Raw genomic sequence first — 26,952 nt, 5'->3', positions numbered from 1 at the left:
AAGTGTTCTTGAAAAACAGGTATTTTGCAGTTTATGCCTCTTACACCTGCCCGTAGCAGTGATTCTGCCATCATTTAGGTCTAACAAAACTAATTAACACTCATTGTTGACGTGTTAGGTTGTTAAAACAAAAGATTATAATTTTTGCAGAACAGCAGATGTTGCAGAAGGGGAGAGGCAGACTGGGAGTCGGGGTGAGCACTGCGGAAGAGGGGGACACACGTGAGTGCCCACGCTGTGGGAAGGGCAGCGGAGGGGACAGGGCTGCTGCCTGCTCAGTCTGGTCTCATGGCTGATCAGGTGGCACCGAGTTTGGGGTCAGCCACAGTGCTTGTTGCCTTATGCCCAGCTAGATTTTTGGGGTGCAGGGAAGGGAGCTGCAGGTACTCTGTGTACACATGCGCTCGAGGGAGCTCTAGATGAGTATAGAGGCGAATGGCTAGAGCAGGACTGGCATTATAACTTTATTTTTGAGAGTTCAGATTTCCTTAGGAGAGGAGGCTTTGATAGGCTTGTAGAAAAACCTCTGTAAATGTTTTGGGAAAAAGAAAAATCAAGGTCACTACGTGTGTGTATGTGAATTATCTTTTAGTGTGAACATCTAAAGAAAGAGACAAATTTAGAAAATGTTATACACACACACAGAGCATCAGTAAACTGTGCACCCTTTATATGGGGTCCTTCCATAGCCCTGTGCTTGGTGTTGAGATCCTTGTAACTAGAGTGGTACTCCAGCTGAATTATGGAATCTTCAGTGGAAAGATTGTGGTTGTGATTTTCATATAAAGGGGAAGTGTTGTGAAGAGCCATAAGGTAATTAGGAAGTTGAACGACTCCCCTGTAGGGAATGTTGCTGTGTTGAATGGCTTATTTCACCTGTAATTAAAATTGGAAAAATGTTCCCAAAAATTTAGATGTGAAGATGACATCAGGAGAGAATTTACACTTGGTATGAAAACACTGCATTATAACTTTTGTTGACGAGGATTCACAGAAAGGAAAATAAACATGGTGTATCAGGAAGAACTGGGTTAGAGATGAGTGACCTGTAGGGAGGTGGTTTATATGTGGTATCATCTAGTTATTTTGAAGCTTAAGCAAGGAGGTTGAGCGAAACACAGTTAAATTCACTCAGTCTTTGAGTGAGGAGTTATGGGATCATCTGTTTAAAGGGTGAAACTTTTATTTTGTCTAGCATGATTCAGCATGTTGAGGTATATTTTAAAAAATTGTATATTTCTGTTTAATAGCTGGGCCTGACTGGATAGAGCATAATGTGTTTTTGAGGAATGACAAACCTTGAACTGACAATATTTGCTTTCTAACCCTCGGTTTTAGTTATTAAAATAATACTATAATGCTGTTTTTTCCCTCCCTATTACTTCTGACAAGGTTTCAGACCTATTGATACAAGAACCAATTTGGTAGTTGTGGGGATCTGTTTTAGTATTTTTCTTTTTTTTAAACCAACTTTCTCAAAAGCAATGGTGGCATGTTCACATGTTTCATTATCAGAAATGAGTTGTGGCAAGTACCACTACTAACCAGAGCCACTTCTGGTTCTGTGCTGGGTTGTGTTTTGCAGTTTTAGAACCATTGCTTTGTATAATTTAAACGCTTTCCATGAAATTCTGGTGGTTGTGAGAATACTTTGCTTACTGATCTTAGATGTGCTGATGTTGGCAGCTTAAACAATGCTACTAGATTACCAGTGATCCTGAAGTGATAAATTCTAGTGTTTTAAAATATGGGTGTTGAGCTATGTTTTGGGTATTTAATGTTAACCGTGTGAAGAAATGTTTGAGCTGGTTTAAGTATTAGGCTAACCAAGAGAGGAGCTTTTGGTTTTATAATGAGTTCTCTGCCTTCAGAAGGCTGCTGGGTGGAAAAATAATCTTAACTGTTCATCATTGTGTGGTATTTTTGTGGAAGATCCAGCAAATACTGTGGAAGAAACTTGAGTAACCTTGTGTTTTTAGCATCACTCATGCCCTGTTTTTCCTCCTTGGGAAAGTCAAGTCAATTACCTGTTTTTATGCTTGCTTTGTTTGTTTTGGTTTTTTTTTCCTTTTTATCTACTTTGTTTCTGCAGCTGCAGTTTGATGTTGCACAGTGTCCAGTGGCAATCACTCACTGTTTTTGCCACAGGGCAGTGCCTTGGTCAGTTCTGCTTGTGATGCCATGTTGTGAACTGCATCAGAGAGTTGAGTGACAGCAAAGAAAACTTACTTTGCCACATAATTTTTTAGACAGATCAGTTCTCCCACTTGATTTGCTGCACAGCTGATGGCTGGGTGTCGTGATGTAATACCTGAAATCAGTGTGGCTGCTGCATGGTTCAGACGCTTTGCACTGATGAGCCATAAACTCACCTGGAAATAAGGACAGATAGTTTAGAGCCAACTCGTCACAGAACTGCAGCAAATTCTTTGCTAGTAGTCTGGCAATCTACAGACTAGATGTTCAAACCCACCATATTAAGAACTGTGTTCTTTATATTAAATATATAAACATAAGAGGTGATGGGGTAATTGTTAGCACTGTACTTGCTTTTGATGGTAGTAAAGCTTCTAAACGCTTTCAAAATGTGTAAGCAGCTGCTTAAGGAACAACCTGCTGTGGCACATCGTAAGGAGTTTTTATTCTGTGGCTAGGAGCCTTTTGTGGCAGATGAATACATTGAACGCCTGGCATGGAGAACACCTGGAGGAGGTTCCAGAGGTGGAGAAGCTTTTGATCCAAAAAGGTAAAATAAAATTGCATAATGGTCAAAGTGAATGTATCTCTAATTGCACTGTTTTATTACACATATAACAAAAAAAGCCTGTATGTAGTGTTGGTGTTTGTCCAAGGAGGTTTTCATTTGGGAGAATTGCTAGAATTTGTGACCATGAGCCAATTATTCTGAACCAATTATTCAGTAACAAGACTAGGGAAAGTCACTTTCTGATTTAGACCTTTTGAATGAAGGAGAATTGATGTTGTTTGTTCTTGTCAGACATGAATGTTCCAAAGCACTAGGTTTGCTGGATTAAAGCATAATATGAGGCTTCACTGCTATGATAGTTAAGTCAATTTAATGAGTTTCTTGCTAGTTTAGCTCCCAGAGCTGGCTTGTTGTAAGACCCAGTAGTTCACAGTCCTGGTGCAAACAAAAGGCACAAACAGGTGTGGTGGGAAGAAAAGCAGGAACAGGGCAATGTTGGCTTATATTGTTTTAAAATGAATTTGTGTGGTATAGTCCGAATCAAATGAACAGCTTGCTGCTGCTGAATGGAGATGGGCTTGTGCCTCTCTCCCTTGCTCTTAGCTGCCCACTGTGATGGCTCATCTTGAGCTAGCTGTAGGCACGTGATCTCATCATAAGCTAATCTAATTTACTGAAATGCCAGAAAACTAACCTGACAGGAGAAAAAAAAAAAAAAAAAAGGGAAATAACTTTTTGCCTTTTTGGGTTAGCTGTTTTGGGGTACTGGAAAAGCCTGGGAGCAGGTGAAAAGGGAAGAGGTGGTGTGTGTGTGTGAGCTGGTGGTGAGAAGGAACATGGGTGTGCAAGGGAGAGCAAAGCTAGGCTAGGGGAAGGAGGAGGGGGTGCAGGACTTCCCCTTGTTTGTGGTGAGCTGGCTTGGCTTTGTTGGGAAACCTCACCCTAAGGAGGCAGCTCTCTGGTTACTGGGCTGGCATTGCGTGGTTTGTTGGCAGCTCGGATGCACAGTTTTGTACGGCAGTGTTCAACATCTGAGCTTCTCTACTCCAAACCTCTGGATCTTTTGTTTTGAAAAGAGTGACTCACATAGTGCTAATTTTTAGCTTTTGTCCAGTATTAGTAGTTTTTCTAGAGACATAATTATCTTAAGTGTTTTCATTTTTTACACAATTATAACTTGGGAGATGAGGAAGTGCAATAGCTGTTCCTTAGTGACTTTTCATCCACATGATCTTACTTTAGCTTGAGATTGTTTGTAGTAACACGAGCTAGAACTAAGAAGTGTAGAAATTGCTAACTTCATAGACAAGCTGTTACTCAAAAGCAAATATGAAATGCTTCATTAGCAGGGTCAGAGGACATTCCTTCTGGAGTAGCCTGGCTCTTTGGAGGCATGCAAGAAGAGGAGTGATATTATTGGAGTTCCAGCAAGATGCTGAACCCTTGACATTCAGTGTGGGGACTGTCTGTATCCTATGCCTGTGATTTAAGCAGGAAAAAGCATGGAAATACACGGCACTGCTTCCTCTGCCTTATGTCTACAGTTGTGCCTAGTATATGCTTTAGGATAGTTAATGATTTGTACCAGTGCCAACTCATTTTAATCTATCTTCTGTATTTCTGCTGGTTTTAACTTCTGTGATGCACTTCCATATTTTTCAGGACAAGTGGGAGACAACAGTAAATATTTTTCTTGTGGGATCTTCTAGTATTGGGCAGGGAGCCAAAAAGAAACAGACCTTTTGGTGTATGTTTTTTCTTTTCTGTTTTTAAAAGATGATTGCTTTTGTTTGGTAGGAAGAATGTTGGAGTCTTTATTCTGAGAAACTTGCCCAGCAGCTACCTCTTCTACTGGAGCATTCTTTCCTCTCTCACTATATTGAGTACTGTTGCTGAATAAGTGCTGATTGGCACAATACCTGTTAAAAAAACCAAACACTAAACTGAACTGAATCAGCTTGTTGAGATGAATAGAAACTATCTGCACTTCTCTAGGCTTTTGTTTGAAAGTATGCTTTGTGTCACTTACTATCATTTAATTTTAAAAATACTTCTGTTCCTTGTGGTTTTCTGCGGTATCTAGTGCAACGTGCTTGCTCTTGGGTTTCTGGCAAGCAGGAAGTGGAGGAAAGATGTTAAAAACATCTGCCCCAATCCAGTTTTCTTTAATTTGTGCCTTTAAGGCACTTACTGTTGTAAAAGATATAACTTGAAATAGGTTTTTAGACTAATACAGTGGGCAAAAAGGCCGATCACATGCTCCAAGCGGCAGGGTAAAAGCCAATCAATAAAAGCAGAAGTTAGAACTGAAAATGCAGTGATCCTCCTTGCAACTAAAGAGAATCACATTAGTATCACTTAGGTGTTGCTTAGAGAAAGCTCTAGATGTTGGCCAAGAGAGGTACTGTAGTTGTTACTGGGAAGGAGTTGTGTGAGGTTAGAATAATACGTTCTACTTTTCCCTTCTGGTTGCTGAGAGTCTGTAGTAGTCTGTGCATGGGGAGCCAGGAGAGGAGCAGCGTGCTCATTCTGCTGTTGAGCAGCACTGCAGGTTGGAAGGGCTTCATGTTCCCAGCATACCTTCTGAACTGTATATGTGCAAATGCAGGTTCCTGAGTAGTCTAGAAATATCTCCCTGGAAGGGTTTCCCACTTTCTCTCCTTTTCTGCTTTGACATTAAACGTGGACAGTAGAGTTCTCAAATCTTTCATATGTTTTCATTTACTAGGATGAGGTTTATGGTTGAGGAGGATCTGGGAGTAATTCATTCCCTGAGCATCAGTGACTGGGATGTTTAGAAAAGTATAAACTGAAAAGGTGACTGGAATGGGACAGAATGGCCAAAAGCAGGAATGAGAAAATGAGAAACATTGAGAATGGAATGAAAAAGAATAGAGGAAGTTAAGAATGCATTCAGAAGTACTGTGTTTGGGAAGAGTAAAATGTGAGTCTGAAAGAAAAATCAAAGTGCTGGGAAAGGGCAGAAAAACCTTAAAATGGTTTATGTTATAGGAAGAAAAGAAGTGAAGTCAGGAAGCAACTGACTTCAACAACAGGTGGTTATAACCAAAACAACATTATGAGACAATATGATTGTATTAATTACCTATTAATAGGATGCTGATTTACAAGCTTACAGTGACATGTACAGTTAGAAAATGCTTTCCTGTTGTAGCCCTTACATTGAAGGGATGTACTGGCCTATTCTCTCTTTGTCCTGATGAGACTTATTCAGGGAAGATGAGGACATATGGACTTCTGTACCTGTGGCAGAGCCACATTCTTGAGCAGTTGTTATTTAGGTATTCCCTTCTCCCCTGACCTACTATTTACGTGATCACATAGCTTTTCTGTAGGCATGGAGTTCTATATGGCCAGGGTAGTATAGTTTAAAACAGCATTTGCAAGTTCGGCATGATTATATCAGCCTTTTAGACAGATTGGGTTTTTTGAGGTTTTTTTAAACTCTCTGCAGAAGACAATGTCTTTTAAACTAAAGTCTGTATTTTATTTTAAATCAGATTATTGGAAGAATTTGTAAATCATATCCAAGAATTACAGGTAATGGATGAAAGGATTCAGAGAAAGGTGGAGAAACTAGAACAGCAATGCCAGAAAGAAGCAAAGGAATTTGCCAAGAAAGTACAAGAGCTGCAGAAAAGCAACCAGGTAAAATCTAAAGAGTATAGTCAGTGCTAAGCTGTGCAAATTTTAAAAGCATCATGTGCTCTATTAACATTTCTTGGTGCAGCGTGCTACTGTTTGAGATAAAAATAAAGAGGGTTTGATGGAAAACAATTTCCCCTGTCAAAGGGGGCTTATCTGCATGTTCCATTAATGAGTGTTCGCTATTCTGAAAGTAGTGAGTCTTCACAATTTAAAGACACTAAATGTTAAGCAGTTGTGTGTACTTCATTAGTGGTTCTGAGATACAGCACCTGGAAAGCTGATGCCCTCATTCACCGTGCTGCTTGTTGAAGTAAAGCTAGAATTTTCTTAAGTACAGTTAATGGAAATTATAAGTTTTGTGTCCGTGCCTATATTCTCCCAGGTTGCCTTCCAACATTTCCAAGAACTAGATGAGCACATCAGCTATGTAGCAACTAAGGTCTGTCACCTTGGCGACCAACTGGAGGGGGTAAACACGCCACGGCAACGGGCTGTGGAGGCTCAGAAGCTGATGAAATACTTTAATGAGTTTCTGGATGGAGAGCTGAAGTCTGATGTTTTTACAAACTCTGAAAAGGTAAGAGCTGTCAGCGGGATGAAAGCAGTTCAAAGCAATAAGCAGTACTGCCCTAATTACAAGCTGCTACCATGACTTACCATGGTCAGACTTCAAACCAGTGAGTGACTGACTTGTTAAAGTTTCATTGTTCTGAAATGTAAATTAACAACACTAGGCTGCAGATTGCTGATAAAGCATTTGTATTCAGTGATGCTTAATGTGGCAATGTTGGCATTTTTCATTTTATGAAATTATCAGAGATTTGAGAAACTCTGGGAGGGCAACTTCAGAGTGCATACAATATCTGCCTTTTTCCTTTGAACCCCTTGCCTCAGATCCACCCTGTAATGCAGAACGTTTTTGAATACAACTTCTTTGTGAAACTTTACTCTGTTGGGTCAGTCCACTGGCCCTGGATACCTTTTTGTCACAGCATGCCTTTGGTCTTTGTATAGTCCTGTGGTTATGTCTCCACCCTCTGAATTTAGAGGAACCGGGCAGGAAAACTTCAAAGAAATGTTCAAGCATTTTGTTTTTGTTATGCTTTAAGAGTATGTTCATGAAGCAAATATAATCTGAATGGTGTGGCTAATAGAAATAAACTGAAGGAAAAGTGTCCAGCTTTTAGCAAAAGGGCACATACTAGATTTCCCTATGTGGTTTGAAAAAATAAAGTTGTTAGTTTGTTGGGGGTTTTTTTGAGGTGTCTTGAAGAATCATTCTTCTTAAATTCTGTGCAGTGGTATGATTGTATTCAGGAAAAAATTACAGTATGTGGGAACAGCAAAAACTTGGTTTGCATGTTCAACTAAAAATACGTGCTTGAAATGCAGCTCATAAAGAACCCAAGAACAGGGTAATCAGTGATCCCCTCTCTACTGATCTGAAGGTATCTCTCAGGGAAGTGAATTGAATCATCTCATATATTTGTATTCCCAAGAAGCATAGTGACTTTCAGTTCATGGTCTGGGGATATATGGTAATTACCAGTCGATAGTTTGCCCTAATCAAAGACAAAACACAAAAAAACCTTATCTGACTTCCAAGGAAAACAGAAAGGTTTTCAACATAACAGAAGTTCTTCTGTGATCAGCCTTTTCCAGATCTGTGTGAGGTTTGGTTTGTTGTTTTTTTTTTCTCAGTAGAAATAAGCCATGCATTTTAAAAACACTTAATGGTAACATGGTAAATAAAGCATAAGTTAGAGAAAACTATGTATTGTTTGCTGAAGAGTCTCATGTAGAATTCAACTTTGGCTTTACTTAAAGTTTCATAGTACTTTTTCTGGGAGAATCTGAAAAAGCTGGTAGATAGATCAGGTAAACCTGGAAATCGGTAAACAAATTGGTCTTTATATACCCTGAAGAATAATAAGATATTCAGCAAATCTGGAGGAAGACAAATGTAAAGGCTGGAATTCTAGTGCCAGTCTTCAGAGGGAATGTGTGGGAACACAAACAAGATTTTTCTGGATACGAGTTACCTTACAGAGATTAGTTTCAGTGAAGGTGGCTTAGTACTGTTTTCTGTAACTTTTTACCTCCTAGTTGCAATAAGTAGAATCAGTGTTTATAAAACAACCTGCCTAGACATGTGCTATTGCATCTTAATGCGCCTTTGAACTAAAAATAGTTCTAAGGTATGAGATAGTAACAAATATTCTTAAATGTAAAACCTTAATGCTTTGTCAGTCATATGATCTTTGAACTGATGTGGGTTTTAGATAGTGTTTTGGAAGATGTTATTATTTCCTTGTACTATGCCATCCGTCACAAGTGTGGGTTTTTCTTTGAGATCTGAGGGCAGGGCATACTGTGAAAGTAGAGGCAAGAAAGGAATTATAATGCAGGTATTTCCTATGGCATTCATGTTTTTTCTCAGTAGTGTCAGTTCTTAAAATCTGTTGGATTCATTTTTTTTCCTACACTCAAGTTGCTTCCCACGTTACTTTTTCCTAGCTGTACTGAGCAATCTCACTTCTCTGTGATGGTTTTTCCTTGCTGTCTTGTCCCATGCTATAGATTGTGTGTCCTCATCCTCTGAATCCTTATAATTTCTCTTGCACTACCAGTAATCAGTCCTCCTTCTGTACTGAAAAGTCTTGAAGTGAGCAAATCATTCCAGTTAAAACAATTAAACTGTCAAAATAATCTAGTAGCTCACTTGTTTATCATGCAATAGCATTGGCCTGTGTTTGTGTTTACTATTGTTCTTACATCCTTTTCTCCATTTATGTTCTAAACTCAACATTATTCCATTATGCCTTTTAACTTGTTCATAAAAATATTTTGTGTTAAAATTATCTTTTGACATATATTTGTTCGTGATTTTTCAGGGTTTTTTTCCAGATATCTTATAGCCTTTAAGTTGTATTTTACAGAATCTGTTTATTTTGATTTAATAGTTTATAGAAACCTGATTCAATTAAAAATTAAATATGTCCAAAATTAAGCAGAAACCATGGAGAACAGATTTGTTATGGCTTCTTTTGTGCATAAGAAAAGACCCTTGAATTCAATAAAATCTAAGAATCAAAGTTAGTTAACGGCTATTGCCTGAAGAGGAGACAAAGAAAGTACTGTGTTTGTGGGGTGTCTTTTTTTGTAACATTGATGAATAACTGCTGATATATAGACTTTTAATGACATCAGTATTGATGACAATTGTTAGGTATTAAGGTTACTGTAAGCTAACAGAAATAACTGCTGTTTCATTGGATTTATTTGAGGAGCGTAGCTGCTTTTGACTTAAGAGGCTATTGTAAGCTGACAGTTCAAAACATAAGCTGCTCTTAATAAGCAGAATGGATATACTTTGAGAGCCCCTCTTTTTTCTGAACATCCAACCTAGCATGATGCCCATGCTCTCTGTATTTTTACCTGTGTGTCTTGTTCTGTTCTTGAAAAGTTTTAAGCCCAACCTGCTCTAAGTGGTGGGAGAATAGGATTTCATTACTTCTTTTCCTTTCACTCCAGTTCCCTGGAACATGGTTAACAGGAAGAACAGGATAAACTGCACCTTCTCCATTGTGTCAACTTACAAAAGTTTTCCTTGAATGTAGTAGCTAGAGCTTTCATCAAAGGAGGCCTTCAAGTTGCCATCCAGTACCAAGACAGCATAATAAAGCATGTAAAACCATCCCAGAGCTGTGTGTGGTTTGGGCCAGTCAATGCTGTGTGCTTAAATCCACTGAGCTTCGGTTGCAACCAACTGCATTCCCCACATTTTCAAATTGGTGTTCCCTATAGTTTTAGTCAGCCAAGTGAAACAGTCACTAAGTGCTACGTAAGTGCACTTCCCATGCTGATTGATCGTGGAAGAATAAACAATATTTTACTATTCTGCTCTGTCCAGGACAGAGCAGAAATTTGCATGCCATGTTCATTTCTTAGCTTTTGTATTCATGCCACTATTCCTATTTTGTAGATGTATGATTAACTGGCTTTGATCTTGATCTTTGCTTTCAACCTCAGAGTTTATAATTTCTAATACAGCTTCCATTTCTCCTTCCTTGGAGAATGTGAAGTACTCCAACTGTGCTCTGTTTTGATTTGCTTCCTTCCCGTTCTTCCCCTTGCTATGCTGAGTGTTGTCATAGGTTTTTTGGATAATTTCATCAGCTGCCGAGAATTCCCCAGTGCTTTTCCTGACCTGTCTGAAAGGGTTGTTAGCCATTTCACTTCTGAGCAAAACGGAGATCTCTTCTGGTTGGGTATGAGTCAGTATGACTTTTATCTAATCACTTGTAAAATATAATGGTGTAGTTCATCCAGCTCTGTGTTAGTTACATGTTTTATCCCCAGATGGAAAATTGCAGATTTTCATGAGATTAGATCAGAATGCAGCTAGAGCAGTCCAGCCCTGAGGAATCTCTGGTCTGTGAGCTGTATAGCTACATCAGTGTAGTGCAGTGATGAGATACTTCTCCAGGCAGCTTGCACACCTACACAGACACGCCCAGTGTGAACATATAACAAGATTTTTTAGCATGCTTTGACCTATATAACTTTACGTTTAAAAAAAGTACCTTAAGCATCGTAGAAGTACATACAGGAACTTTAAGGAGCTGATCTCTTCCATGGGTATATCAACTCGAACCAGCTTTAGAAATAGAAACTACGTGTATCAAAATTGAATGGTGGAGGGGGAGGAACAGAATAGCCCACAATCAGACCTTTAATAATTGTGTCATGTTTTAACAGATTAAAGAGGCAGCTGATATTATCCAGAAACTGCATTTGATTGCACAGGAACTGCCTTTTGACAGGTAAAATTCTATCTGAACATCTTTTTTAAAAAATAAAAGCTCTTCACATAGCTATAATTTTCTGATGCTTCACTTGTCAAGCAAAACACCAAAAAAGCTGACAATTCATGTAGCTTTTGAGATGGATTGTGTGCTTATTTCTCTCTCCCCTATTCTCAGATTTGTGTTCACGCACTCATGTTGTAGGATCATCTTTACGTACACATCCTAAACTGCTTAACAGACTTTTAATGGGATAATTTTGCTGTGCTGACTTAATGCTAGATTTAAATTAGATGCTTGTAGGTTTTTACAGATATAAAGCATGTAACTTTTCTGTCGTCTTTGTGTTCCATTTTTTAATATTTAAGTAGAGTGCTTGTTGCTCATGACCTAGGATGCCTATGATTTCTCGTGATGTGGATTTGAATTTAATCATGCTATTTTGTGTTGTTAACAGGTTTTCTGAAGTAAAATCAAAGATAGCAAGTAAGTTATCTATCCAGTTCAATCCATATTCCTATATTTGAATTGTTAAAGATGATTAAAGAAGTTTGCAGTGCTGTCGGTATTACAGTTTTCGTCAGTGCTTGCGTTACGTAGCCTGATGGATTTTTGTTGTTATCCCCTTTCCTCTCCAGGTAAGTACCATGATTTAGAGTGCCAGCTAATTCAAGAGTTTACCAGTGCACAACGGAGAGGCGAAATCTCTAGAATGAGAGAAGTAGCAGCAGTTTTGCTTCATTTTAAGGTAAAAATTGAGGGGTTTAATATAAGTGCATAAATAAAACAGTACACAATAGAATAAGCATCTGTTTTAAGTGAACATATTTGCATGGGCACAACCTCTGTATCAGATAACATGTATAACTTTAAATATACCACGATGTTCCATCTGAAATCAAATGCAGGGGAATAAAAAGGCAAACGATGGGGGATTGGAGGCAGTGCTAGTAGAGACCATTCTAAGATAATCTTTTCTTGTCTGTGTGTGAACTGACTTTCAGGCTTGAGAAGGAGTGTTGAAACCTGTGCTGTATATACCTGTAGAGTGGTGATAAGTGAAGTTATATTAGGTTTTTAACAAAAATGGGTTTGAAAGAGTCTATATGTTCAATGGATCTATTTTTTTGGCAGTAACTTTCCACAAGGATTGTATTTCCTCGATTTCATTCTAATCTGAAAGTGTGGACAACCTGCTTTAACATTGAGTTGTTTTGCTCCTTCCATAGGGCTACTCCCATTGCGTTGATGTGTACATAAAACAGTGTCAAGAGGTAATGCATTTTGTTTTACGAGTATCTCTTTGGGTATTGATTCATTTAGTCATATAGGTGGCTGTAAATATATTATGAATTGTGCTTCTAAAACCCTAGGGTCCATTCCTGAGGAATGATGTCTTTGAAGATGCAGCCATTCTCTGCCAACGAGTGAATAAGCAAGTTGGAGAAGTCTTTAGCAATCCAGAGACTGTGCTAGCCAAACTCATTCAGAATATCTTTGAAGTTAAACTTCAGGTATTTCAAATTTTAATGTGTTGAAGTTCATTGAGGAAACTTCATCCCAAAATATTGTATCTATTAATAAGAATTAATGAGAATTTATAGTACTTGTAATCTTGTGTAAGTAGGTAGAATCATAGCTGATTGCTCTGTAACAATTCGGAGAGATAATCAAGCCTATATCAAATAAAGCTGCTTGTGCTCTGAATACAGCGTGACTGAAAACACTCAAATTGAATGTGTAAAATTATAAGGAAATTGGTATGTTCATTGGGTAATTCATAAGATGTCATATGCATATTTAATTTCTGTGTGCCCCCTATCAAGAATATGTTGGGAAAACAAGTTTCCCATTCAATAAGTATCTTTAATCTGTTCGTTCTTGGAATTGGTTTTCGTGTGTGAGGTTAGCATTGAATAGGTGAAAATAACTTATGTTGTGAATCCTGTCTCACAGCTAATGCAATATTTATATGAAAGTCTGGAATATTTTAAAATGTTGTTTTCCATCCTGCAAATACACTCACTTAAGTGTGTAAAGTCAACAACATGACTGTTCACTTCAAAAAGCAATTTCCCTATAGATGTTACTCTCCTTTATAGTGTAGAGATTGAGCTTGTGTTTCAACTCCAAATTTCTGTGTCAGTTTTGACTTGGTATTTTATGGTAAATGATATTTTGTCCAAATATTCAATGACAAGAAGACTCTAAGCTTGTATCTGCTTTGTGTACGTATTATGATAAGCAAATATGTAAGTATCTCCTTTGCTTACTGTCAACTGCAGAAATGCCCCTAGGCCCCCAGTGCTTTTGATTCTTAAAAAGGGGGATTTTGTGTTTGTTGGTCAAACACATTTTCAAAGCAATCTGTCTTTTGTCTTTGCTTCACACACTACTGCTTTATATTACTAAATCATTTTTCTTCTGAAAGAAGCATTTAACTCTATCTGTGGATAATTCAGGATCTGTAAATTACAGTTTCAAACCCAAAGAATATATAAATTACCTGAAGATAGACACTTTGCAGTGAACTACTTATAATTCAGTAAGTAGTGAGTATGACCTGTGGTTGCTTGTTAATCTTCTAACAGATGTACCCAAATTTTACAGAGTTATGTAAAGGACCAGTTAGAAGAACACAGGAAATCAGATGCAGAACAATATCTTAAGAATCTCTATGATCTATATACAAGGTATTTATATATTGTTGATGAAATTATTGTTGTAGATATTCCCTTGTAATAGATTAATTTATTATCAAGACGTAGGAAGAAAAGCCGAGTATGTAAACTTCTCATAAAAATTGAAAAAAAAAAATTATGGCCATTAACCTTTTACGATGATTGTCTTCCTAAAGAAAATTTAAAATTGCCATTCCTATTTTTAATGGGAAGTATTTAGTATAGTGATCTTTGAGAGTAATTTTAAAACTGTGCAAAAGCCAGTCCTTGGCATCTCACTGGTGACTTACTTGATTGCAATTGCACTGTATGTAATTAAACATGAATTATGCGAAATTCTTTACTTAAATGTAAAGCTGCTAGAAGTCTTAATCGCAATCAGGATTCTGTTGTGCTGTGTACTTTATAAACACGTAATGCTGTAATTCATACAAATTCAACCTTCTCCTCCTCTCTCCTTCTTTGTTTCTTTTGCATAAAGAACTACTAATCTGTCAAGCAAATTGATGGAATTTAACTTGGGTACTGATAAGCAGACTTTCTTGTCTAAGCTTATCAAATCCATTTTCATTTCCTACTTGGAGAATTACATTGAGGTGGAAATTGGTTATTTGAAAAGTAGGAGTGCTATGATTCTGCAACGCTATTATGATTCCAAAAACCACCAGAAGAGGTCCATTGGCACTGGAGGGTAAGTTTCTGTGAAGCTTCTTGCTTTTAAAACGGAAGGGAGGTGGTAAGGGGATAAACATAGCGTTTGCCATGTCAGATGTACAGTGATGAACTGCAAAAGAGCCAGCTTTAAATTGACCTACAGTTATTTTATAATTTGCTGTCACTTTATGTTAACTTCTGCTAAAAAGTGTATTGCTCTTGGTACATGTGAAAGGTGATGCATGGTATTTATACGCTCATGGGAAATGAAAAATACCAGTTAAACCTATGTTTCAACTTAGGATCCAGATCCACAAAAGGACTGAAGCAAAATTAAGGTACCTAAAGCATGTATATGTGTGTATCTAAAAGCATACATTTTTTTTCACCTGCCCAGGTCTTGTGGTCCCCTCCCAAGACCTAGGAAGGGGAAAAGACCATAGCAATGTCAGTGAGAAAGCTCTTAATGAGCCCAGAAGATGCAATGGACTTAGAGAAAGGTAAAACAAGACTTCATTATCCTCAGGGTAGAGAAACTAATAAAGGACTAGTCAGAAGTGGGAAAGGAAGAATTAAAACTTGTGTGAAGCAGAAATTATAAGACTACTGCACCTTTCAAAGAGCTACTGGGTTCAGTGTGTCAGGAATGAGAAGTGATTTGGAGAGAACGCAACAACAAAGTAGTTAAATGAATTAGAAAACCAGATGAAAATTTAATTTTCTTGGGGAAAATTAAATTGGTCATAGTGACTTTATGGGTTGTTTTATGCATGGAAATGTGTTGGAGCATGCTTGACTGGATCAGGACCACTGAGATAGTGGATGAGGATGAGAGGATTTGTGGGCGTGGATGAGATAGAAAGCTCTCATTAGTGTTTTGAAAGTGCAGTGTGACAGAATGTATGGAGGCTAAACTGTCCGTAGAGCATAAGTGTCGTAGGATTCAATTGAAATTACTCTCGCTCCACAGTGAGGAATAGCTGGTCCCATGGTGTGAACATGCTGTGGTAGAACACAGCTGACCATGGGATCAGAGGTGGTAGTTTTGCATTTACTGGCAATTTTTTTTAAGCTTGCAAAACTTGTCTTAATGCTTGCATATCCTAAACTGTGTCTTGGGTTCTGTTTTTTAAATTAACAACTAAAATATTCTAAATAACTGTTGAATTTGAGCTTCAAAATTTCCATCCAGTGAAATCTTGTGTTGGTATGTCTTTATTCTAGTATTCAAGACCTCAAAGAGAGAATAAGGCAACGTACAAACTTACCTTTGGGGCCAAGTATTGACACGCACGGAGAAACTTTTCTGTCACAAGAAGTGGTGGTTAACCTTTTGCAAGAAACTAAACAAGCTTTTGAAAGGTGTCACAGGGTAAGTTTGCTCCCTGTGCTCTCCATTAGTGATATAATTTTGTGTGTGAAATTAAATCTTGAGGTTCAATTTTCAGTTAAAGGAAGAAAGGAAAGACATTAAACAAATTAATTCTCTTTTGTATTTTTCACTGAATCAGGGTCATGATGGAGACTTAAGGATTTGCTTTTTAAATGTTGATCTAGTTGTATTTTGTGGCTTTTAATACTGTCTGTTTTTTGAAAAAGTGTGGAGGATTAAACACTGCTTTTCTTACTAAATTAGGCCCAAGACTTTGAGAAGCCTTTAGTGTAACTTTTTTTCTCCTTCTTTAGTAATATAGAGAATAGTTCAACAGATGTGTTCCTGTGTCAAGTGCCATTTCTTCTAACGTTAGAGAATATCGCCAACAAAAAGCTTTAACGTGATTTACTGTGATAACCCTCTGCTGTTCCTTAAATGCTTTGGTCTGACAAAAAAGTATGTTTTCCTTCTGATTACATCGCTGGTTATACTGCCTGTCAGTTATTGTTTCTCTGATACTTTAGTGTAAAGGAAAACCCTTGAAACTTAATTACAAACTTATACGCTAGGAATTTTTTTGTCAGCTAACTACGCTGATTTTGAACAAATTTTAATTCCTCTGGCATTCTAAATTAGTGCAGAAAACATTAACAATTTATATGTTTAGAAGTTTTAATATAATACTTAGAGGGGCCAAAGATGTAAGAGAATACAGGTACAGCACTGTTACCTGTGCACGCTGGGATGACCACCTTCCTAGTGGTGAAAGTCAGTGACTGCAAGACAGGCAGGTTAGATCATTGTTTTTCTCAATATGGTAGTTGCTAGAAATGATCGTTAAACTCATGATACAAACTAACTTTTTCTAAGTGTGTCAAACTAGTTGTTTTTTTTTTTTTAAATCTTTCCTGTGGGGAAACACAATTTTTCATGCAAGGTCTGAAACCAGTTGTATGTGTTAGTGGGAACCAGTGCTAAATAGATCTCGGCATATAAGGGGATTTTTAGAATTACAGGTGTATAACTTCTCTGTTATCCTACGTGCTGCTAGGGTTTTGTTTGTGGTCATGGCAACTCACTTTGCAAAGCAGAAGTTAAACGTGTCCCTGGCTAACTAATTGTAGTATTTATGTTGCATGACAGATACATGCAGATACACAGTCTGTCCCAACTGTGACTGCTTTAGGAAAAATAAGTTGGTAATTCTGAACATAGCCATCTATTGAAACATTTCAGTGTTTGGAAATCTCTGTAATGGTATTTTGTTGTTGGGGGGGGAGGGGGGTTGTTTTGTTTTTTTGGGGGAATACAGAAGCAGGACACAGAATGCAGAAATCTTTGGGTGTGCTGTTATGAAAATTACAATCTTTCTTACTCATAGCTTCATAAAGTCTTCACATAATTCCTTAAAAACCAAAGCCGTGTTTCTTATGTGCAAAAGCCCTGTCCCTTTTTTCTTTAGAAAAGGGATTTACTGACAGGTTGCTGTCTGAAATCCCATGTTGCTTACAGCTCATGAAGGTACAGATGCTCCCTGTATATGTGGGCATTACTTCACTTAATAAAAATTTTCATGCTCCGTTGACTCCAGCTGAACTGTGATAAATGTAGCTGAGGTTCAGTCTGTATTATTTTTTCTGCAGTACTGTGACAGTGATAAAAGAAGCTGCACTGGGTGAAACTGGAGTTCCATCTAACCCAGTGTCTTGTCTCTGACTGTGGCCAGTGGCAGAAGCTTAGTAAAAGAGAAAAAAGGCAGGGTATGGATAAGGTCATCCCTTCTGTCTGCATTTGCCCAGCATCAATTCAGTGGTATGCAGTTTAGGTAATTCCTGAGATGACATTTGGACAATTGTCTTTTAAGGACTGTTAATATCTTCCTTTAAATAGTTTCTAATAATATACTTTTGCTTTTTGTAGCATCCTGTGGCACGCAAGCTTCAGTTTACTTGTTAATAGTGAAGGGTTTTATTGATACTAAAGGCTCTTCCTGAATAGTTCTCTGTATGGATACTTTCATTTAGAATAGAATTCTAGTGATTCTGGAATACTAGTTACATTTTAAGCTTATCCCCTACGCAATATCGCATAAACTTTCAAATGTATGTAGAACTGACCTTTAGGATAATTTTTTTTCTTTTTTTTTAAAGCTCTCTGATCCATCTGACTTACCGAAGAATGCTTTCAGAATTTTTTCTATGCTTGTAGAGTTCTTATGTACTGAACACATCGATTATGCATTAGAAACAGGCCTTGCTGGTGAGTGTAATATTTTCTGAGCATTTCATCTCTTTTGGCACAGCTGATCTTTGCGGGTCCTTGCTGTGCCTTATTGATTGGCCTTGTTCAGAATGTATTGGTTAAATTAAATTTGTTTTGTGTATTTGGGAGTCAGCATTTAATGTCTTCTGAAGTGTAACTTCCGTTTGGGAAATTGATGCGCTGATGGAAACGTGCTACTGTCTTCAGAAACATTTGTGTCACAGAAATCGGGATATCAGCATTCCCTAGCTCATTAATTGTTCTCTGTGCCATAGCAGGAGAATATTTGTATATTAAGGCTTAGTGTCTTACATTTTATAAGAATTCCATCTTTTTTTTGTGTACTTGGGCATTTTTAAAGAGTGACAGTAAATAAGAAATCTGCTTGTATTAAAGAAGCTAACATCTTGATAGTGAGAAACTCTTTCCTACATGAAAGCATAAAACGTGTTCTGAAGAAATACTTAAATTGTCTGTTCCATTTGGCTTTCAGCAATTTTAAAAGCAAGATATATTTCTGTGCTTATGGCTATTACCTGATAGAGCTATGAGAAGTATTCTATATATGGCACCATGGTAAATTTTTGAAACTCTAAGCCTGTGATTTAAGCATTCATGGAAAAATTCTGCATATTTAAAAAGTCATCATGCTAATTACAGGAACTGCATATCGTTATAATTCTAATGAAACCTTCTTTGCTTTAGGCATTCCCTCTTCTGATTCAAAGAACGCAAATCTCTATTTCTTGGATGTTGTCCACCAAGCCAATACTATTTTCCATTTATTTGACAAGCAGTTCAATGATCATCTGATGCCATTGATCAGGTACCTTTAGTTTGATTGGTGTTTCCTTTGTGAATGTCATTTTTGGTGAAGAAAGCAATTTTTTCAAGCTTCATCTCTGTTAAGAGGAGTTTATTCTTGGGGCGGTTCAGCTTGATGATGTGCGAAGATAAAATGTCATAATGGGAGGGGGAAGAAGGAGAATTAAGTCAGTACCTTGGAGAACTAATGGGGGAGAGAGTGAGCACCAAGAGTGTTGATGGGGAGGAGGCACAAATTGCCCCTTAGACCTCACTGCTGCATTATAGGCCAGGACTAGAGGGGATTTGTGGCTGCACCTTGGGGTGAGCTGGCGATATCAGGGCTGCTGGGACTCCTGGGGGTACCTCACAGGCTCTGCAGGGGGAGCAGCTGGCCATGCCTTGAGAGCCACAGGTGAACTCCATGGAAGCTTTGTGTTGCTGGGAGCCAGGGGTTGGATACGCTGGAGGTGGCACACGCTGACGTGCTGGCAATTACTGTGTATGAAAAGCTGGGTTTGCTCGCTCACCTGCCGGGGCTGGCAGGAGCCGAGAGGCACTGCTCAGTAGCACAGTGCTGCCCAAAGTGTGTTGCAGTCCTGCCCTTTGGCGCCCAGCACATCCTCCTCAGGGTCTGGTGGCTGTTCAGGCTGTTGATTTGTTGTTCTGAAGCCAGTTAACTCCATCTAAACTTGTCCTTTCTGATGGGATGGGAAATTTTCACAAAGTCCTGTTGTAAGTAGGAGACCCAGCAGAGAAATTTGTTACGATATTTTGAAACTGTCACACACCCAACCCTCTGTACTATTGCAGTTCTTCTCCTAAATTATCTGAATGCCTTCAGAAGAAAAAGGATATCATAGAACAAATGGAAGTAAAGCTGGATATGGGCATTGATAGGCAAGTAGAGATTTAAACTTTCTGTTAATCATTAATTCTTGTAAAACTCCTTTGTGATGTTCATTAGCTTTCCTTTTAAGGCTGAATTATTTCTGAATGCAAAATTGATTTTTTTTTTTTAAAACATTTTTTAAATCCATAAGTATGAAATACTGTGCATAGGAAACTTAGATTTTTTTTTTTTTTTTTTTTTTTTTAGAGGGTCATGTTTTCCGTGGCAGATTTCTGACCCATTAATAGTTCTGGAATGACTGAGTGCAGTAATTCAGTTTTGCCTTATTGTCTCAAACTACTTTTTTTTCTACATTAAGAGAAGGAGAAATGATGATTGAAGTAGGTTAAAGACTTGCAGGATTTTCCATTAGGAGCAAACTTTGACAAAAATAGGTTAGATGATTTGCTTCAATCTGTGCAGTGCTGTGGATTAGACCTAGTCATAGAAGTCTCTAGACCTGGAATAATTTTGATTCTGACATTGACTTGCTTTGAGGTTGTGACTGACTCATTTAATCTTTTTTTTTTTTTTCTAGTTCTCCAAATAAAAATGAGTGGATAGCTATAAAGATTGTAAATTAAAGTCATAGCTGTTTTGCAGCAGAGGATAATAAAAAACTAACATGCCTGGTATTAGCAATTGTTGTTTAATGCCCTACTTTGGTCTGGGAAGCATGTAGTGTTCACATGTTTTGAGGTAGCATTAGTCAACCTAGGACATGTTACCTAAGCTTTCTGTGCCTGTTTTCTCTCTGCAGTAATGGAAGTAAGCCATCCTGTGTATAACAAGAGCTACTCTGGAAGTTATTATTGAGGTTTTTTAAGGATCACACCATACTGGAGAGGGATGAGAACAGCACTGTGTAGGAAAAACGAGCATTGCATTTGTGTCTGGTTATTTTTTGCAGAGAGATGAGGAAGAGATTTGATATAATAATTGCACCTGCGTTTTCTCTAGGTGCAAAAAGAAAGGTGGAGATAAGTGGATGTGTAAGTGGCAATTCAGATTACTCCTACTGGGAGTAACCTTAGAGGTTTAAACACGCAGTTTGAAGTACTTAAACCATCAAGGCCAAAAGCTTAGATCTAGACAGGTTGGTCATCAGCATTACAGTAGTTTCCGTCTGTTTGTGTAAAATAATTAGTCTCTTAAAAATCAAAATAAGGAGAACAAGTCCCTGTTGAAAAACGGTATGTTCACAGGTTTGTAGATAGAATTCCAAGAAAATTTGTGCTTTGGCATATATAAAAGATTAGTTTTGAGATGAATGTTGTAAGTAAAATGTGTTTGTGTGCCTGCTCACATGCTGCTTTGTGGTGCCACTGTTGCTGTTGAGAACTGATTATCTTGCTTAAAGGAGTGATTGTGTTTAAACAACAGGCAAATTTCTACAAGTTGATAGCTTCAACATTATCCAGTCTGAAAAAGTCCAATAGCAGCTTCTTGAATGCTATTCATAGCAATTGTCTACCTCTGTAAAAATGATTTATTAGCCAAACAAAATTAGTTCAACTGGTTTCTTTCAGTGTGTGTTCTGTGTAAACAGCCTTCCGGAAATGTTTATTGAAAATGGAAGGAGAATGCAATATATGATTTCTTTATATTCGTTATGATATGTGGGTTGTTGAATGAAGTACACCTGGAATGCAAGTCTGAACTCTATGCATAGAAAATAAAGGAGTTTATTCAGTTTTTGGATATATACTTTCTCCCCTTCATCCCAACTTGAATCCTTCAAGGCCTGTAGTAGCCTTGACTCTGTTTTTGTCGGGGAGGTTGGAGGTTTGAGGGAAGTGAAGAAAAGGGAGAGGAAAAATAAAAGGGGAGGGGGGAGACAGAGGGAGGTTCCTAGCAAAGGTAGGCACTGAGAGGTGTGTGGCCTCTCTCAGCTGCTTTGCTGTTTGACCTTTGGTTTGGACTTAAAGTAAACCAGGGCCTTGACCTTAGGTAATGTTCTGAAAAGATAAATCCTATAAGGGAGAAAGAAACGACATAGTAAAACTATTAAATTTCTGAGAACAGAAATACTAAGCTCTGGTGAAGGAAGAGGTTTTTCCTTTTTTTTTTCTTTTTTTTTTTTTTCATCCTCCTTTGTTTTCTAAGAGTTTTCCGAATCTTGCTTCTGAGTAATACACGATGTGATCTAATTCTGCTAAACTCTTTGGAATGCTTCCTTTGGCTTTCTAATTCCCTAAACGCTATCCAATTTCTCTGAAGAGCTGGATTTGAATGGATTACCTTACAGTTAATGTGTCCCCTTTAAAACCACCTGGCCAACATGCTGAGTGCTGTGCTCCAAGACACTGAACTTGGCAGAAAGTTTTTAGTGTTGCTGGGGTTGTTTTGGCTGATTCTCCTTTTTCTAACTGCTTACTTAAAATCAAGTGTATCTTCTCTATAGAATTACACTGCAACTTCAGTAGAGTGTGCATATATGTGTGTGCATGTCTGTTAAATGAAGTATTTCCTTTGACACGTCCTAGCACCCCTTGCTTCTTAAAATAGATGTTTGCTTTTAGCGTGTTTTCTGTAGGTTACTCAAATGATAGGTAGTGGGTATTTTTCCTCGTTGCTTTAGGATGCTTATTTTTGTATAGAATAATATCAGTATATGTAAAGATAAAAATCAAGGAAATTAAAATGTTGCCTTCAAAACCCAATCTGTATTTGTAACTTTAAAGGACATTGAATTGTATGATTGGACAGATGAAGCACATCTTGGCTGCAGAGCAAAAGAAGACAGATTTTAAACCAGAGGATGAAAACAATGTTTTGATTCAGTATACTAATGTAAGTAAACTAAGTCCCAGCTCGTAGGTATAGCTCCAAATGCTCATGAGTGTTATCAGGTACAAGATGTTCCTTACCAAAATACCCATTAGATGACATGCCCGTTTAATTAATTTACTTAGCTATTCCATTCTGCACTAAGCACCTCCAAGCTCTGTTGTGGACTATTTTCTCCAGCTGAAAAGGAACATTGGCAGTTCTGTATCTAGTGTCAGACACAAATCAGTAGGTGCTGGACAAACTGTCACAGTCGTTCCCCTCCCAAGAGGCCCAGATTTGGAACAAGGTTTTTATCTGATAATTAGCTTTAAGCTATCGGTTTCAGAAAATCAGTTATCAACTTCTCTCTAGTTGCTGGGTGCTTTTTCCCCTTAGAATGGCAGGAGCATGAGAAAGCATCATGGGTATGGCACAGACAGTCTTTGCTGCAGAACAGTTTTGTCTACCACCAAATCTGTCTGAATCCTGGGCTGTGGGAGCTGTGCTGCTGCGTTCAGTTAGGCTCCTGTTAGGGGACAATGCAAAGAGTAGAGAACAAACTACAGGCAACGGGAAGAAGTGAGAGCATTGCCTGAATGCCTGCAGCCAGGTGGGAGTGGGAGAAGTGGAGCAGTAGAATGTAGAGTCTAGATGATGTGGGAAGGGTGAAGATGCCTGTATGGCTGGTAATTTGGGTTTATGTTGATTTAGGTTTCTTGGGGCAGCTGACGAGGTTTTTAATCACTACCCCTGCCACCCCGTGGTTGATCACTTTTTGAATTAAAAGCCTAAATTAAACTGTTCTATTCTGAACTGATACAAACTATAACTTAATTGAATATTGTCTTCTATCCATCTTTCTACTTGCATTTTTGCATCTTTATGCGGCAAATAAAAGACTGTTAGCAAATTATTACTTGGAAAATGACTAATTTCAATGATGTGTTGTGGGAATTTTAAAGACTTAATGACTGATATTCAGCTTATGATGTGGAAGCCACTTTGAGAAGAACAGATTTCTAGAAAGTAAGTTACCTTTTTTTTTTTTTCTTTAGGCTTGTGTTAAAGTCTGTGGCTATGTTAGAAAGCAGGTGGAAAAGATCAGAAATTCTATGGATGGTAAGAATGTGGACACAGTTTTGATGGAGCTTGGAGTTCGTTTTCATCGACTTATCTATGAACACCTACAGCAATATTCCTACAGTTGCATGGGAGGCATGTTAGCTATTTGTGACGTGGCTGAATATAGAAAGTGTGCCAAAGACTTCAAGGTAAGTGTGTACGGTTGGTGATGAATGGTCATGTCGAAATTAGTAGCAGGCCTCTTATTTTTAAGCAGACTTTTTTTCTTCATAGAAATAGTTTATTTCTGTTTGAACACCACCATGTTATATACTGATGTTACACATTCTGTTACTATACCAGCAGTTCTTTATCACATCCTAAAGAGCAGTTTCCTGATAGCATTTTGTTGCTTGCCAGCTACATGTGTATATTAAAGAAAAGCTGAGTTTGCATTATTTTGTTCTACATATAAATTTGCCTCTCTGTGTGCCTGCAGATGTATATGTGTGTGTGTCTACATATGTTTATGCATGTGAGGAGGCAATGATGGATGTGAATCCTCTGTTGGGAGGGAGTATTTTGAAGATCTAGATGAACATTGTTTTATAAGACTTGAAGCAACTCTTAACTCTTAATACCTGTTTTTTTTTCTTTTCTCTTAACCACAGATTGCACTGGTGTTACAACTCTTTGATACCTTGCATGCACTTTGCAATCTTCTTGTTGTAGCCCCGGATAATTTAAAGCAAGTTTGCTCAGGAGAACAACTTGCTAATCTGGACAAGAACATCCTTCACTCCTTTGTTCAGCTGCGTGTTGATTATAGGTCTGCTCGTCTTGCTCGTCACTTCAGCTGAGAGCATGGAAAGAAAATTTGTACCTTTGGGCAGGCCTCAGTTAGAAAGCACAGGGAATGATTTCTTACCAAACCATGGTTGTAGCTTTTGTGGGATAATGAGTGTTCAGAATAAAGCAGCAGCCATATTTAAACATGACTGTGTCAAAGGTGAGCAGGTAAAAATCTGAATGGTATTTCATGTAAGCTAAAGTTCTCTGAAGAACTTTGCAAATCTACTTGCTACTGAATTTTTTTATTGGAAACATGTTGGTGTAGGAAAGCAAGTGGTGCATTGAAAGTATTTTAGTCTGCAATATTGAATTATCAGATACTGTTTGTTAGACTTGAACTACAGAGCATAGCGTAGGTAATGGATTACATAGAATAGACCAGTGTAAAAACATTCTTCATCAATTTTAATGACTTAGACTTCAGCACAGCTAATCATAATCAAATTATCTTTGATTGGTGTTTCTAAGTCGTTTCTTTCATTTAAAACGTTATCCTGCTCAATGTAATTTCTTGCTCTAATTAATTAGCTTGGAATTTCTTTGAGATGTAGGAGTAAAAGCAACACTATCCCAGAAAGATGTAATTTATTCATTGTGTAGCATTCTAAACAGAACTAAAGTGGTGAAAAGTTTTGGGGGGTTTTTTTGGTTCTTTGGATTTGGGGGGGTTTTTGTACCTAAAAATCTAGGGCCCACCAGAATGTATTGACATTGTATGATCTGACATTATTGTTTCTGTTTGGTACCGGCACACTGAATTTTATATATGCTCCTAAAGTAAATGCAGCTGCCTTGCCTAAGGCCGCCTTATTACAAGGTGAAGGTGCCCATTGTTGGGTTAATAGAGCTTTCTCCTGCCTCGTGTTTTGTATATAAATAAATTCAAACTTATAACAAAATGAAAGGATGAAATGTAGCCCAGTTTTTCATACATGGAAGAATGGACACCGTCTCTAGCAAAAACATAGACTTGAAAGTTCCCGTGCTGAAGGTAATTGATCCTTAGTGCCTGAGCAATATAAGATGTTGAAGTGTGCAAAAGCTTCTCTTCACTGATCATAATTTTAATGTTGGAGACAGGCTACTTTCATGTCTGTTGTGCTCCAGCATTTATTCAAGAGTTTCTGAGATGGATCCATAGTGTGCATATAAGTGAATTGAAGCAACAGTGATGTTTGAAACATCTGGGGGCAGCGTTTCCACAAGCAGTTGAAAAATGTTGTAAATAGACCTTTGTTCAGAATGAGCTCTTGTGGAAAGCAGGTTGGAACTGCTGCGGTTTGTGTTTTCAGTCTGACTTACATCGTCCCTGAACAAATCATCTGTAACACTTTATTTCTACTGTGGGCTTAGTGTATGTAATGGAAACTTCTTTCTCTCCCATCTTCAATTTCTATAAATTTGCTTCATGGGTTGGTCAAATAAAATTATTTTCCTCTTTTGTTAATGAGTTACCAGGTGGAGTCAATGTTGACAGACTTGCGTGGAACTTGGTTAGTTGAGGTTCTTCTGCTTCATTTTATATTTAGCAGGGCATTATGTCAGTAAACAAGGGAACGGATGCCAGACTGTCTCAAAGTATTCGGGGAGACTGGCTGCTTTGAGCTGTGTAGCTCTATTCCTTGGCCATGGCAAAGCCACAAAGAGTTTTGGACACTGGAGGAGGCACATGCTTGTACTGCTGCCATTTTTTTTCAAAAGCTCTGATGTGAGTTCAGATGATACCTCTCTGTTACCTCTGTAACTGAAAGCCAACAATTTTAAGGCTGTGGTTTTATTAACCAATACAAAAACTTTCTACAAAAAAAAAAAAAGTGTCAATTTGTAAACGCTTCAGAACAGTGAACATCATCTTAAGATTGCAGATCACAGAAGTGCTTCAGAATTTGTTGATTGTTTGATTGTATGATTGTTTGAATTATTTTAAGGTTGTATGAAATGTATTTACCATACTTCTTGCTTTATTAGCTGTGTTTTCCATGCATATGCTCAGTGCAATATTTTCATTATGCCTGTTAACAGGAGGCAGCAAAAAGTAGGTGAATACTTAAACTTAGATATGTAAACTCTTCCTCAATAAAAAGAATTCCCTTCAGACACATTTTTCTTTTCATTTCCATGTTCCTCAAATATCTTTATACTCAGTTGTATAAGCCCTTCTATTTAAAACAAAAATAAAGTAATTTTACTGACCGAATTTATCACTGGTATGAACTTTCCCTTTCCCCTTTGTTCAGAAAACATCCCCATGCACACACTGAAAGAGTTTCTATTTCTAGAGGAAACTGTCAGTAAGTTTACTTTACAATACAAGTTGGATCAGGATGGGCAACTATAATTTTCACACATTTTTAAGTTTAGAGCTCTTACAGCATATAATTTATGAAAATATTTCCAGTGGCTTCTAAATACGA

The 26,952-nt window shown here is 37.8% G+C and overlaps 1 protein-coding gene across 1 annotated transcript; it reads left to right on the top strand.

Moving 5' to 3' along the window:
* Positions 1-2,656: 2,656 nt before the first annotated feature.
* Positions 2,657-26,731, top strand: EXOC5 (exocyst complex component 5). The gene is made up of 17 exons (XM_026849532.1): positions 2,657-2,746; positions 6,229-6,376; positions 6,759-6,953; positions 11,138-11,202; positions 11,642-11,670; positions 11,823-11,932; positions 12,414-12,458; positions 12,558-12,698; positions 13,795-13,877; positions 14,347-14,556; positions 15,744-15,891; positions 18,045-18,153; positions 18,862-18,982; positions 19,774-19,860; positions 22,537-22,645; positions 23,680-23,895; positions 24,358-26,731. The coding sequence occupies exons 2-17, from the start codon at positions 6,272-6,274 to the stop codon at positions 24,544-24,546; spliced, it is 1,962 nt and encodes a 653-aa protein (XP_026705333.1). The 5' UTR covers positions 2,657-2,746; positions 6,229-6,271; the 3' UTR covers positions 24,547-26,731.
* The last annotated feature ends 221 nt before the right edge of the window (positions 26,732-26,952 follow it).

This window comes from Athene cunicularia (genome assembly GCF_003259725.1).
Source record: "Athene cunicularia isolate RWA chromosome 5 unlocalized genomic scaffold, athCun1 chr5_part1, whole genome shotgun sequence".
Lineage (NCBI taxonomy): Eukaryota > Metazoa > Chordata > Aves > Strigiformes > Strigidae > Athene > Athene cunicularia.
The sequence above is the reverse complement of the archived record's forward strand: the minus strand, read 5'-3'. Positions and strand labels throughout refer to the sequence as shown.